This window comes from Grampus griseus (genome assembly GCF_964374135.1).
Source record: "Grampus griseus genome assembly, chromosome: 1".
Taxonomy (NCBI): Eukaryota; Metazoa; Chordata; class Mammalia; order Artiodactyla; family Delphinidae; genus Grampus; species Grampus griseus.
In genome coordinates, this window is record NC_139017.1 from 55,916,562 (window position 1) to 55,932,164 (window position 15,603).

The 15,603-nt window shown below is 43.5% G+C and overlaps 1 protein-coding gene across 1 annotated transcript; it reads right to left on the reverse strand.

Moving 5' to 3' along the window:
* Positions 1-2,915: 2,915 nt before the first annotated feature.
* SERPINC1 (serpin family C member 1) lies at positions 2,916-13,603 on the reverse strand. The gene is made up of 7 exons (XM_082675170.1): positions 13,445-13,603; positions 11,019-11,388; positions 10,480-10,695; positions 9,652-9,789; positions 7,530-7,920; positions 6,394-6,458; positions 2,916-3,560 (listed from the first exon to the last, which is right to left on the reverse strand). The coding sequence occupies exons 1-7, from the start codon at positions 13,483-13,485 to the stop codon at positions 3,384-3,386; spliced, it is 1,398 nt and encodes a 465-aa protein (XP_082531296.1). The 5' UTR covers positions 13,486-13,603; the 3' UTR covers positions 2,916-3,383.
* Between the last annotated feature and the right edge of the window lie 2,000 nt (positions 13,604-15,603).

The window sequence follows — 15,603 nt, forward strand, 5'->3', positions numbered from 1 at the left end:
CCACCCAGGTATAAAGATACCTGCCCATGGCAACCTCACACGTGATAATGGGGAGGGGAGAACTGTTTGATTATCCTTAAAAAAGTGAGAATCACCATTCAAACTAATTAGCTACCAAGTGATTTCTAATTCATGAAAGAAATTTGTGTTTAAGAGCAAGTTCAAATATAGCAGTCTCTCATCTGAGAGACTGCCGGCACTGTAGAAATTTTCATTCATATATTGCCTACAAATAATTGATAATTTCAATTTCAAATAGGTGGTGTGTTTGAGAAGAAAAAGTGGGTGGAAGGAAAAATTGCTAGTGCAGAGGACTGAATTAGCATCAGGCTATGAAATTTCATTAAAATAACATTAAGGCCTGGCTGTTTGCTTAGCATGTATATGCTGCAATGTCAGAGAAAAACGCCTCCTATGCCTTAGAAGATTTGTGAAGGCTTCCTTATATTGTGTGGAATAGAAAAGCAATAGCCTTTGAGACTTGTTTGCATCCGGAGAGTAGCCCATTAGGGTTTTCATACTGAGGAACATGGTGGAGTACTGTGAAACACTGTTGAACTTTATGCAGATCACACCGCACTGGATTTTAAGATTTAGGGAAGGAGAGTAGAGGAGGAGAAGGGGGAAGTAATGGTAAAAATATACAGAGAGAAACTTGTACTATATTTTACACCAGTAATGAAAGAAATTCCCTATCAGGAATTCTTTATCAGGACTGTGAAGCTCTGCCAAGTTCTTCTGTCCTACTGACTGGCTTGCTGATTCCTCTTAAACCTTTAAGAAATCCTTTCTGAAAGAGCTAAACAAAAGCTGGTCTGACTGCAGTTTCACCACCCTGTCCCATCCCCCTATTCACAACAAAAGAAAAACATTCCCAAACTATAGGCAAAAGAAATGTCTCAGTCCGTTAACTTTTCATCCTCTATGGTCTATGTTCACTGTTTTAGCCTGTTGAATTATTTTGTGATCTAATGGCAGAACTTAAATAGATCTGCCAGATCAGTCAGGAATCAATGGCTTCTCCTTTAAGAAATCTTAAAATCAGAACTCTCAATTTTTGGCACGTCAGCATAAGTGAGTAAAGGGAGAAGTAGGTTGAAAGAGCACTTAGGGAATTCCCTGGCGGTCCAGTGGTTAGTGGGTCCTTGGCGCTTCCACTGCCAAAGGCCTGGGTTCAATCCCTGGTCAGAGAACTAATAAGATCCCGCAAAGCCACTTAGATTTCCCTTAGATATCCTGGCTTCTCATAATTTCAGGTGGGACCCACTTATGCTCTGTCTCTGAGAAGAAAAGACAAGACAGAGGGTTCTAAGGTAGAAAAGTCAATGTAGCCGAAATATGGTTTCCTTCAGATGGATATAGTCGGAAAGAAATCTGTCCACCTGTTCTCAATGGTGCTTATATGGTGGGTGACAGCTGTCTCCCATCTACCTGTCCCTGGCACTGTGCCTTCCCACTGGTCACTGTGAAAAGCAGATCACACTGGACTCAGAGGCCAGAATCCAGGACAATTTCCCCCTTCTCATCACTTCTTCATACAGCTAATAATGTAGCATTTACTTCTCTTTGGAAAATTCTTGGGTTTGTCCCCCAAGAAATAGTAAAGCATTTATAGGAAAACAGAAAGTAAGATTCTGGTGGTAGCTATCAAATAAAGAGATTACAGGAAAATTTTAACTTCCCCTCAGCTGATATTTATTGATAGCAAGGACCAACTATGCCTCCTCATCCTGAGTTTCTAAAGGCTACCATAATATTTCTAAGCAACAAACTTATCTAACATTTTTTCACAACTTGTTAATCAAGGATTCATATTAAAACAGACAATCAATTTCTAAAATGTTGTTATCCCTGAAAGGGAATGAGATAGAGTTTTTAACTAGAAGAACCTACCGGTCTGTTTTTTCCCTTTGAAAAAACTAACATTTGAGGTTTGTGTCTTTCATCTGAAGCGATTACTCCATTAATAAAGATGCCTCAGAAAAGTCGGTGAGCCAGGCTAGCACTCTTGCACCTCTGAGGGTGCTGGACTGGGTTTGTACATCTTATTTCCTTAGAGAATATCTGTTTTTATTATGACCTTAACTATAAATACCTATATATAGGAATAGGATTTTCTCTCACCCCACCCTCTTTTAATCATTATCACTTAAGTGTAAACCACACCTCCCCCCACCCCACTTTTACTGAAAAAAATGCACTTTAATTCCTAAGGAGAGTGGCTGTTCCTTGCCCTGAAGCCAGATTACTTCAGGAGGAGAGTTGAGGAGGGAGAACTCTTGGTGACCTCGTAAAATTAACTAAATTCCGTAATGTAAACACAGAAATCAACCATTTTTAAGCTGCCCCCACCCCCAGCCAAAGGGAAAAAGAAACAACCAAATGAAAAAGTTCAAAATGCCTACCTTGATTTTGGAAGTTTCACTGGGGAAAATACCCAATGTTAAATTATTTTCTCAGCTACCAAATTATCAGAAACTTGTGGGTGGTTTCGTGGGAGGCTGAGACTTTTTTTTTTAATAAAAGGCAAGTGAATCACAGGCTACCAAATATCCTGATTTGTGTCGTTTCTAAGTATCAGATTTGTTCTCTCCCTTAATTTGACAGGCGTTCTCAGTCTCTCCTCCTGTAGATTCTGTCCTTCCCCTGATGACAAGCCAATAGTTCTTGGTGGGGTTGCATGCCTCCTAGAGCCCCAGGAGCCCTGTTGTGTCGGGGGGAGGGGGGAGGGCAGGAGGGTGGGCAGAGACTGGGGTTGGGGGAGGGAGATTCAGAGAAAGTGAAAATATATGGGTTTATATAAACATATTTAAAGCAGTTTAGCAAAAGCTTTCTCGTTGAACAGCTTTAAGAACAATGTGAATGAAATCTTAGCAACTTGGTTAGTAATTTGAAAAGTCTATTAATGTATACTTGAAATTCTGTTTGTATAAAAATACATTTTCCTCTTTATTTTAACACTGTGTAAAAGAACATTATGCATGTTGAGTGGTTTGAGAATTAAATGATTTAATATTCAGATTTGAATCTCTGTCTTTTCTGTATAGAGATTAATTTGTTTTAAATTTTTGGATTTTTTTAGTATGAGGGGATTACCTAGATTTCAAGCTCCCCCTGCCCTCTCAGGATGCCTACCATCTTTCAAGATGAAGCAGTGACATATCTCCCTTCTTCACTTTCTTGACCCAGATGTGTTCGCTGGTAGAGAACAATTGAAAGCCTCATTTTACCAAATGCCCAACAGCATCTCTATCCATTTCTCCTTTCCTTGTCTTCGTTTCAGGTGGCAAAGTCCATTCGTAATTGTGAGATATGGGAGTAGTTGTATTTATTTTTACTTCTATTCACAAACCAAAATAGGAAGAACTATAAAGGATAACATTTTAGTTAACACAAGGGTTGGCTACTCTGCCCATGAAGATAATAGTGTTCAGAGGAACTTCCCTGATAAGAACCAGGAAGGGCCTGTTGGCCTTGAAGGTCACTCTGCTGGGGTTCAGCGAACGGCCAGCAATGCCAATGACGGTACTTGCTGCTGCTTCACTGCCTTCCTCGTTTACCTGCAGGTCAAATAGGAAACAAACTGCTACATTAGCTACTCTGCAGCTCATTACAGGCAGGTGAATCATCCATCGACACAGCAATTCCTCAAAATGCCATTTGTTTTCCATGTGAAAGTACACTTGGGTCAGGTTGGGTTCCCTCTGGAACCCTACTTTTAGTCTTTCTTTCATCCACTGAATATTGATGTAAGCACTTGTATTCATCCAAGCCTTGTGCTGAATAATAAGTGCCAGGGTCCATCCAGATAATCTCTAAACCAGAAATCTGGATGTATACGAGGTTGTCACATTTCTGGCTGGCACCATTGTATATGGTATTGTACTAGATACTAAAAGACATTTTGACTCCAGATTAGAGCACTATAGTTGAGGTAGTTTCACTCCTGGAGCATGAAGATCCCAGATACAACTACTGTAAGCAGCCACTCAGGAACTAGGGCCTATGAAAAGAGGAGGGTCCTCTGGCGGGATGAGATGAGTACTTCTTGGAGTAACAGACTGAAGTGATGGTATTTGAACTTGCTGATAAGTAGAACTGCACAGGTCTGGAGGGAGATATCTTTAGAAAACTTTGTTTGGGGACCCAGAATGTCACTAAAACTCTGTCCCTGCCTCTAATGAAAGCACTTCAGATTCCTGAGTCTTGAGGAGCTGGTTGATGCTGTTCTCTCCCTCCCTCCTTCCTTACCACCTCCCTTCTGGCCATACTACCTATTTCATGATCATTCTAGTACTAAATTTATGAGCAGACTGGAGCTTTTGTAAGACCAGGATCCTTTTATTCGAATCAGATTCTGGTTTATTTAATGGCTTCTCAGGAGATCTGCAATCAGTTGGGGTGTATGTATTGGGTTCCCAAGAGCCATGGAGGAGCCTTGCATCATTGTTTAGTTGGCTCAAGTAGACAAAATGAATGTAAACTTCCGCTTCTTCTTAATAGTTATTCAAGGCCCTCAAGGAGGTCTGAGCTGACCACTTCTATTTGGGGTCCTTGGAAGAAGATTCTCAATCACAGTTAAAACCCTGAGGACTCATCTTCCCTTGCAGCCTTTCTAAGTGCTCTTTCTTCCATAATCCATATGGTATCAGTGTTGTTTTTACTTCCAAAACCATGAATCCAGTACTCATGTAAAATTCCCTGTTCTGACCTCAGTATCTTTAAGATATATCCCTCTACTCTTGCTGTTGTCCTACAGGTCACTAATATCTATTGTCCTATGGATTATATTCCCACATTGAGGATTTTGTTGCCTAGCCCGTAGCCTTTCTGTCTATCCTAACTCCTGATATCATGTGACCTAGACAATTAAAATATCGTGGTAGGAGACCCATTCAATACTCTAACCTCCTGGATTATATTCCCACATTGAGGATTTTGTTGCCTAGCCCGTAGCCTTTCTGTCTATCCTAACTCCTGATATCATGTGACCTAGACAATTAAAATATCGTGGTAGGAGACCCATTCAATACTCTAACCTCCCATGTCTTTCATCTCATCAAACCCAATGAGCATTACCTTCACTTAAGGAAACCAGTCCATGGCTACACCTTGAACTTGCCATCTCTCAGAACATCTGGACTTTTGAGATTATAATTACATTATCCTTCTCTCAGACTATATAACCTTCGGTTTTTTTAAGCTATCACACTTCCTCACTCCATTACAATTACTCTGACCTCCTCCTGCCCCTTGATCCCTCCGCTTTCCTCCTAACTACATATTTCCCACTGAGCTTGGACTCTGCAACTATATTTACTAGCATGATGCCCTGAAACCTTCCTCTCTGACCACAATCTTCTTTCTTTGCAATTTCCTCAATCCTGTGACCTTCTCTAACATTGCCCCATCACATTTCCCTCATAGCCTGGTTCTCCCAAAGAATAATCTGTATAAATGGTTCCCAGACCTGGTTGTGCATCAAAATTCCTTGAGGAACTTTGTAAATATACAGATTCTCAGACCCAATCCTGAGTCAAGCTCCCCAGAAAGCTAATGCCATTGATCTATATAGCTCAGTGTTTGAGAACCAGAAGTTCTAAAGGCTTTATACAACTCTTACTCTAGTAAAGGTTTCCATGGGCATCTTAGTTGGGGCAACACTAGGTGAAGCAATACTGAACCATTTTCTTCACTATGGAACTGCTCAGACGTCGGCACTCCAATGTGCATTATTTCTTGTTAATTTCCCAAAAAGAGGATGTACATTTATTTGACCATCTAACTTTCTGTTACCTGCAGTATAGTCTAGAGCTCTGGTTTTCTGGAACACACTCTAGGACACAATCTACACTCACCAGCTCCCCTTCCTTACTTTCCATTTGCTCTTCAGCCATTACAACTAGGCATGTGCCCCTACTGCTCTGTCCAAATTCCTCAGGGAAAAGTCACCTCGGTCACTTTTCAAAAAATCTTCTTACTAAATGCTTTCCATTGTCTTAACACTCCTTCCTGGGTTTCCATTAGCTCATCCTCTCCTGGTTCTCCTCCTCTGAATGCCTTTGCTGCCTGCTTTTCCTGTGTCACCTTCCCCTTAATGTCTATGTTCCCAGGAGAGGTAGAGGATGGAGGGTGGAACAATTAGACCATGAGGGCTTCAGGTCAGGGCTATATTGTAGCAGTCCTCGTGGAGGAGGGCACTACAGATTTGGGGTTTGAGGGACACTGCAATCATGCCTTTTTCCACAGCTGTCTCCTAGTGTTCACACATCTGCTGTCTACACTGTAAGAGCCAGTGGAGGAACAACTCCAAAGTTACTAATCACATGAGATATTGATGTATTGAATAAAAAAAGCAGCAGAAGAATAGAGAGCGAAGAGAGGTGTACTCACCTCAAGAAATGCCTTGTGGAATGCATCTGAGACATAGAGGTCCCTCGGGCCTTCTGCAACAATACCTAGAAGGAAGACCAGAGAAAGCTCTGTGAAATGGGAGAAGGTTGGCTTCAACCCACAGAAAGGAATTTAGTTTAAATTAAGAGGTCCTTTGGGGCTTTTTTGAAAAATAGAAAGAAATCCTGGACCCTCACTTAATGATACCCTGAAAAATAAATACATGTTAAAAATAATAAAGTACTTTGGGTTTATTCAGCCTGGCTCCCGTGAATTTAATCTCCTGCTTCAGCTCATGGGGGGGGTTGGGGTGGGGGGGTGAGGACTCTGTTCTTAAAGAAAAACTCACTCCATCTGGTAGGAATGTCTTCCCTTCCAGTGTGGCAACACTTTGGGAGTGGTTTTCAGACTTAGTTTAAAGACAGACCATTAAAGGTAAATCCAATTAACTAACGTTGTAAACTCCTTTTTAAAAAAGAGATATTTTAGGGAATTCCCTGGCAGTCCAGTGGTTAGGACTCCATGCTCTCACTGCCAAGGGTTCAATCCCTGGTCGGGAACTAAGGTCCCACAAGCCACACAGTGCGGCCAAAAAAAAAAAAGAGAGAGATTTTAATGCATATTTTTTAAAGGATGGTGGGTTGGAAGAACCAAACCAACTTAACACCGTTATCAAAGTATCAAAACTGGGAAGGGGGTGACTGTATCTGTCCATGTGACCTTAGAAATCACATGAGCCCTTTGGAATATCAGGTGAAGAAGGGCTATTACATGTCAGCTATGCCTATTTTGTGGGACCCGGATGTCCCTGGCTCTTAATCATATCTGTCTCCTTGCTCTGAATTTTCTGATGCTTTTCAAGTTCTTTTCTACCTGGTCCCATCTCTTCTATCAGTTACAGACTCAAAAGGTTCCAGTGCCATATGGGCCTGTGGAGATCCAAGAGCCAACGTCCCATTTTACAGAAGAGAAAACTGACACCTTGAGAGGGAAGGGATTTCCCTGAGTTAGCAGTAGAACTGGGATTAGAATCCAGGTGTCCTGATTCGCCCTTTTCTACTCTTTCCCCATCTCTTCCACCTTTGGTCAGACTTCTTTGGGGACAGAGAGAGGAGGAAAGTCCTTCCTGCACTCACCTGGGAGCTTGGACTTCTCAGGGCTGAAGAGGTCCTCAAGGCCCATGTCTTGCAGCCGCTCTTTCACGCTGAAGCTGTCCTCAATGCGGAAGCGGGGCATGTGGACCACAAGCAGTGTCTCTGTCAGCTCATCTAGCCACTCCTGCAGCACCTCTGGGGTGAGTTCCTGTTCCACCTTGGTCAGGCTCTTCTCAAGCTTGGGCAGGATGAGCACCATGGTGATGTCATCACCCTTGAAGGGCAACTCAAGCACCTGGGTGCCCTCTGCCACGCGCCGATAGCGGAACTTGCCTTCCTGGTACATCATGAATACCGAACACGACTCCCCATCGGCCTTGTAGAAAAGTTCCTTCCTTGTGTTCTCAGGGCTGAACTTTGACTTCCACAGGCCCTGGAAGAAGACGCCAGGTGGGAGAATCACAAAGCAAGAAGACCAAAAACATCCGTAGGAGAATATTGACATGGGAAGTAGTCACAATATTTTATTATATTAATATGTAAGTGTAATTGTTAAGAACAAAGGCTAGAGGGATATGCATGCAAACGTCTTAACACTGACTGTGTCAGAGTGATAGAATCATGAGTCATTTTTTTTCTGTGAACTTTTCTGTATTTCCTAGATTTTCCTAGGTTTTCAGCAGTGACTATTTGCTTTTATAACAAGAAAAATAAAAACAAGAACAACCTACTGGCCTCTTTGCAAGTCTCTTCTGGAGTTTAAATCTAACTGCCTTTTGCTTTCTGCCTCCCACCAGCCTCTTTCTCAAAGGACATCCTCCAAAATGCTGGGCTCTGTTCCTGATGAATAAAGCCAGACAGAGGTAATAACCCCAGGGGGGTCATCTGGGAGTCCTGCTGGGCAGAGAGTGAGGCCTGGCCAACTTTCTGTTCAAAGAAGGAGGGGATGCAAGACACTCCTTTGACATTTCTGAGTTGTAATTATCATTCCCTGTCATCTTCTGGCTCTTTGATTTTGGCACAAGTCATTTAACTCTTTGAGTGGTGGCTCTTCATCTGTAAGATTAGGAGCTGGTTATCACTAATATTTGTAGGATGCTTGCTGTGTGCCAGGCACTGCTCCAAGCATTTTATGTGCATTAACTTAATCCCTTCAGTAACCGTGTAAGGTAGATGTATCATTATTACCATTTTATAGATGCAGAAGTCGGGGCATAGAAGAGTCTCAAGTAACTTACTCAAGTTTGCAGTCAGAAATGGAAGAGTCAGAATTTACATTAAGTAATCTGTCTGAGCAGCCCAAGTTCACATTTGTGATGTTATGAAGGTCAGGAGGACTAATAAAAGGCAAAGTGTTCCATAAATTGTAAAGGGCAGTACACATTGTAGAAATGCAACCTACTCCATTCTTAGGGTGAGGGACCCCCTAAGCAACAGAGTAATTGCCAACAGCAGTGACTGGCTAACCCCCTGGGCCCAGTCGGGGAGAAGAGTGTATCTGGAGCATGACCCGGGAAGGGCACAATTCAACCTGCGTTAAGCTGAAGGCCCTCCTGAGTATCAATGGTCTGTTTATTCCCAGGACCTTCTCCCTCAACCTTCCTAAATGTAATAAAGTTGGAACAGTCTTTAGAACTCTTGACTCTCTGAGAAAGACAAAGCCGTCTGCATGATCATGTAACAAGGCTTCTGCAAAGTTTGAGGTTAGTCTGGCATCAGGAGGTTCAGAAGCTTCAGGCAAGAGGAATTTTGAGTCACTGCAGAAGCTGCTCTAGATGATGGAGAAAATCTCATCACTGAGGATTGTCTATAGACTCTGTCATTTTGTTCCAGATTTCAAAATGGAGTTAATTAGGGACAGGAGAAATCGTCACATATATATGAGAATTTATTACCACGCACACCTTGCTGCTGAACGTGCTGGGTCTGTGAGTGTGTACACTTTGCCTTGGGCCCAGAGACACTACCAGGCCCCCTTTGGACCTCAGCCCAGTAGCCACAGCCCTAGACATGACTCTAGACTCAGCAAATTTGTATTTTACCCAGACCATGCATGTACCATTTCTCAAAAAGATCTACTGACACATGCCCAATGGTATGAAAGAAGGTAAGCTGGAGGGAAAACAAGTCATCCCTGAGGTCTCCCCAGGGACATTTTGAGTACCTTGAAGTAAATGGTGTTGACCAGTACCAAGACAGTGAACTCATTGATGGCTTCTGGGGGAATGACATCAGTGATACGCCCATCAGTCTTGTTGGATATCCATTGGTTGATGGTCACTCTGGACTGCTCTGCATTTCCCTGAGGAGAACAGGAAACAAACCTACGCAACTGTGCTATTCAATTGGCTTCTCCATTTCCCTGTGAAGCACTTTATTTCGTCCATCATCCCTCTGCTCTTTCCCACCAATTTGGTTAAGCCATCTCTCTAACCCAGACTGGGGAAACCTCACATATCTAGTGTAGTGTTGTGAATCTTTCATATCGTTAATAAATGGTAACAGAAGAAAGAGAAAGAAAGGAAAGAAAAAGAGGAAGAAATAAAGAAACAGAAGAGGAGAAATATAGTCTGAGAAAAGAAAACAAAATATTATCTTCTCTGACTCTGGAAATTTGAACTCTTATGAGTATTCATGAGATATGTTCTATGGGAAGCTAATGAGTGACACAGGAGTTGGGAGGTGGGCAGGAGAGATGCCCATGTGGTCCAAAAAGTTTGAGAAATACTGATTGAATAAAGTCAGTAGATTTCTTTGTTGCAGGACTTTTATATAACTTTTTCAGAGCAGCTTCTACAATCCAGAGATTACATTGATTTCTCAGGTTTCAAGCAAGAATACATATCCCAGGGGCTCTGACTTATAGTATTATAACACCTCCACCTGCCTTCAACTACCACAGCAGTGTTAATTTGGATCCTGCTTCTCTATCTCTTTAATTTCTGAGTGGAGAAGAAGAACTCTGAGGTCAGGGATGACATCTGCAACTCACCTTGAAGTCCAGGGGCTGGAGCTTGGCTCCATATACCATCTCACTGATGTCCTGGTAGGTCTCATTGAAGGTAAGGGATTTGTCTCCAAAAAGACGGTTGGCTGATACCAACTCAGAGGATTTATTGGCTTTTCGATAGAGTCGGCAGTTCAGTTTGGCAAAGAAAAAGTGGATCTGATCAGATGTCTTCTCAGAGATGGTATCAAACTTAAAAACCTGTAGAAGCCAAAAGAAAATAGCGGTGGGTCTGGTAAAGCAGCCTGGCTAACATGGGTGGTGAGCACAGTGCCCCTCAGCCCCTGACCAATAGTTGTGAGTCCCTTCAAACACAGTGCCTGGCACAGCATAAATGCTCAGCTCATGCTTTCCAGATGAATAAATGGATAAAAGAAGAATAAAGGGTAGGAAGGAGAAAGAGAAAAAGAAACACAAAGAGACTGGGATACCACCCAAAGTCTCTAAAGGGCTCTAGACCAACACATAGATGTTCTCCTGGGTGTTCCAGCAAGGAGGTTAGGCAGAAGGGCTTTGGGTTGTACCTCCATCAGCTGCTTGAGGGTGTTGTCACAGGCACCCAGCTTGGTCATAGCAAAAGCTGTGGAGATACTCAGAGGTGACAGGAAAATGTTGTCCTTGTCATTCTTCTTGTCTGCCAGATGCTGATAGAAGGTGGCGGCAAAGTGGGAATTGGCCTTGGACAGTTCCCAAACCCGCCGGTTGGTGGCCCCGGGGATCTTCTGCTCTGAGCCCTCGCCCTCGGTTGCTTTCTTCTCTGGGGCACGGTAAATACACATGGGATTCATGGGAATGTCCCGAGGCTTGGCTGTGCAGATGTCCTCCCCAGGGCTCCAATGACAGGTCACACAGCTCCAAAGGCCAATAAGCAGCAAGGAGAGAAGACATACACTCCTATAGGGGGACAGAAAGCCGAGTTAAGCTAGGCTGAGAAATCACCTGTCCCACTGCCCACCACAGATTTGCCCCAGTAAAGCATAGATTACCATCCCACCTGCTGTGGCCAGGAGGAGGGCCAAAATCTTTGAAAAGTACAAGGGCCCGGGACAAGTCCAGTCCTGGACTCCTTACAAGTGGATAGTTTCACTTGCCTGGCCATAGTCATGTTGAAATTAGAATCAACTATTGAAGTAACTGAGGTTATTAGAAGTATTGTGTGCCCAAGGCCTCATGCTGGAAGATATAAAGAATGCAAAGTTTCCAATTGGTGAGATGGGACATGCACACAAGAAAAATGGCAGAGAACTTTAGTGCCCAATGAAAACTTAGGTCAGTTGGAGGAGACATTAACAGAAGCTGATTAGGGAAGGACTCAGAAATAGATGGATTTTTAACCTGGATGTTAAAGGATTGGGAGGATTTTGATTGATTCAGCAGATGGATTTCAGCAACATGAGAGGGCTAAGAAGGAATGAATTCTCCTAATTTGTCAATTTCATGATCTCATTTTTTAAAAAGTGAAATTAGTTTTATTTACTTTAGCCACAATCAATGTGCTGAAAACACCGGAAGTCTCTAGCTCCAGCCGAATCCTTCCACTGAGTTCCAGACCAGTTGTTTGCTGGACAATTCCACCTGGATGTCCTGCAGATTCCTTAGTGAAATACGAACAAACTGAACTCATAACTCTCACCCACACACGTTTCTCCTTCTGTGTCCTTCAACTCAGCAAATGGGACCCACAGTTACCTGAGAGCCACCCTGGATTTCTCCCTCTTACCCTTCTTATTAGTCACACCCTAGATTCTATGCATTCTGTTTCCTTGTTCTCTCGCTGCCTTAGTTCAGGCCCTCAGCATTTTCTGATTCCTAGAAGTTTTAGTAACTTCCAACGTGTATTCGCTAAAGTAAATAAAACTAATTTCACTTTTTAAAAAATGAGATCATGAAATTGGCAAATTAGGAGAATTGGGACACCCAATTAAGTAAACCAAGAGATAAACGCTCTTGTAATGTTTTTGTAGATAAGACATGAGGGGCCAGGAACTTCCTGTGGCTGACTTGGGGCCCTTAGGTCTAGAGAGGGGAGTCTGCATGAGGGTACTGAGTCTTCTCAATCTTCCCCCAGCAGAAAAGCAGGTTATGCACGCAGTGAAGAAAGGACTCACCAAAGTGGTCTGCTGGGCAAGCGTGGGGCTGGCTGGAAGCTGGGGGCAGCTGAGGGGTACTTGGCTTCTTGCATGATCTGAAGTGAACCCTGCAGTCCTTTTAAGAACAGAGGCACAGAATGGGAGAGCAGAGGCACTGAGGGAGCCATGGAAGGCAGGGTGAGGAAGCAGAGAGAATCTTGCCATTCTTCTCCTCAGCTTACTTGCCTCTGTTTCCCATTTTGTCCCTCAGCTACATTTGGAAATACAAGCGGAGGCTGAGGGGGCCCTAGGAGTTCTGTTAAGCACAAAGAAAAACCAAGGTGGTCAAGCCACAGCCTCACTTCTAGCTTCCTGTAAAAAACCAGATCAAGAAGGGAATGTGTGTGATGTTGAGGGCTGCAGTCCTTTGTCAAAGGTCACTGAGACCTTGGGTGGGGGGATGGGGGATGTGATGGGGGTGGGGCAGGGGGGAATTGAGTGGAAGGAGGAGCAAAAAGGGAGTTAGGAGGTCCTCATAGATTAAATTTGTCCTCTTTTCAGATGTATGGAAGGCCCAGCAATTCCCCTTGGAGCATCTCCTGGACTGCTGTGAGGGCTGACACTGATGCAGCATCTCTGTACAAGGGAAGACATCCCCTGTTTCTTGGGTTAAGAATACAAGGTGTGGCTTAGGGTAAGGCCTTACCCCTAGAAGGGAGTGGGAGGGAGGGCACTTGGAATGACGTCTTCCAAACGAGTCTGATTAAAACTACCACGGAGAGGGCCTGGTCTTCTCGAAGGTGTCGAGGTCATCCTGGTGAGTCCCTCAGAGGTCAGAAAACCCAGTGAGGGCATGCAAAGGGAAAGCTCACCCCTCTTACCTTTTTCCAGCAGCTACAGTTCCTATCCCATTGGAAAGCATGGCTGCTAATCTTCCACAGGTCTGGGCGAGTGGAGATAGTGTGGTTTGAGGCAATCTCTCTGAACTGGTTCTTTCCTCTAAATCTGGATGAGGTTCCAGAGGCTAGGATGGGGGATGGAGCTGGTGAGGAGGGGAGGCCTGAGGTCAAAGGCTGATGACCGGCTCCCAGGGTTAAGCAAAGTGTAGAGCCCAGTGCTGGTTAATTAGTAGAGAAGTTTTAAAGTTCAGTCAGGTCCAGAGAAAGAAGGTCCACCTTTCCTACCCATACTCCCTCACTTTCTTCTTCATCTTTATAGAAAAGGAAAAGGAGAACATGTTCACAAATTCAAACTTAGAAAATACCTAGCTGATGAGAACTTTGCAGGAATTTTTTTTCTTTTTTCCTGGTTAACTAAACCAGGAGGTAGAAGATAGTCTATTTTCTACATAAATAAAATAGTATATAACTAGCCAAGTTGACTGTCCAGAATGAGAGGTAGTCTTCTACCTCTCAGTGCAATATCCTCTTTCTCACAGGTTTTTAGGGAAAGAGAGAGAAAAAGAGCCCACGTTATCTAATCATAGGGGAGAGAAGAGAAATATTCTGAAACAGGTGCTACTTTCAGGCCTCTAAGAGCTGATGTGTCAGTGACCCAGTCAAGGACACACAATGGTTACACCTGTGTGTACAGTGGACTCATTCCCCATTCAGCCTTGAAGTGGTGGGAGGGGGCACAGGAGCAGGGGCCTCAGGGTGCTGCCAAGGACATTTCTAGGGTGGATGAGCTGGGTGGGAAATACTTGGAAAAATTCTCTTGGGGAATCAGGAGACAGGGTGGGGCAGGTGAAAAACATACATGCAACTACTGACATACTTCTAAGAAGCAAACAGAATGAATTATTTTTATTTATTCATATTGTTATTTTTACTTATTTTAGTTATTGGGGAAATGGAGTCAAACTAATGGAGAAAAGGGCAGGTTTATGTTTATTTCCCTCTTCCTAAATAGCCAAAAACAGTATCATAAGGATTGCTGCAACTGTATTCACAGGATACAAGTATGCCACCTTCTGTGTGACTGAAGACTTCTTGAAGTTGGTACAGTCACAGGCATTCTAAAGAGTTCTTTATTCATTAGACAGGAAATCTCTACCTAGACTGAAGCTGCGTCTAAGTTCTTGACTGATTTAGACCCTGGACATCTCGAGGGCCCGTGTACAGTATGAAATTACAAGGAACTGTCCTTAAAAACCCCAGAATGGTTGGAGGCTCCTTGTCACTCCAGATTAAAGACAAGTGGAAAGTCTCCTATTCAACCACTTGTGTTCAGCAAACACAGGAGCACTACCTGAGTCAGCAGGCACTGTTCTAGGGGCTGGGAGCTCCAGACAGGAAGACATGCAGTGATCACATAAAGGAATCAGTATATAAAAAATAGATCTATAACATGTCAGTCAGGTGTTAATAAGGGTTACAGAGGAAAATACAACAGGGCAAGGGGATAGAAAGTGATGGGAGGAGGTAAGGAGGCTACTGTTGTAGAAAGGAGGTGGGAAAGGCCTCCCTAATAAACTGACACTAAGGGACCAGAGTAAAATGAGGGAGGGAGTCAAATATCTTTGGGAAGAGCTTTTCGCACAGAAGAAACAGGAGATACAAAGATCCTGAGGTGGGAATATGCTGTTCAGACCTATTGTTCCAGCTTGTAGGAGTTGTGAGACTTGTGCCTTGTAAAGAAGGTCCTTGGAGGAAGGCAGGTGAGGGGACCCTGCCCAAGGGGTAAAGGGGGTCTGGTGAACATCTGTGGGAAAAGAGATAAGGGTGCAGATACCACCTGGCCAGGTAGTGAAGAACTATACATCAGGGGTTGTGTTTAATTTCTTCATCCATTCATTGAGTCATATGATCATTTAATTAACAAATGTTTAATAAATGCCAATACGTACCGGGCATGGTTGGTGCTGGGCCCGGGGTTATAAAGATGACTTTGTCCTCAAGGAGCACCGTGCTTCACAGCAGACCCCAGACATGAAGATAAACATCCCAATCAATGCTACTGGCCATCTGACTAAAGTGTGTATAGGGGAAGGGGAAGGGCAGACAGGTGGGTGTCCATGGAACTGGGGTCAGGAGAGGGA

Bases quoted from the DNA above. Each gene is read 5' to 3' on its own strand.
- SERPINC1 (XM_082675170.1), bottom strand. From the start codon at position 13,485: ATGCTTTCCAATGGGATAGGAACTGTAGCTGCTGGAAAAAG. The intron at 11,389-13,444 runs GTAAGAGGGGTG...GTCCCCCTATAG, and splicing joins ACTGTAGCTGCTGGAAAAAG to GAGTGTATGTCTTCTCTCCT. The intron at 6,459-7,529 runs GTGAGTGCAGGA...TCTTCCTTCTAG, and splicing joins TGAGAAGTCCAAGCTCCCAG to GTATTGTTGCAGAAGGCCCG.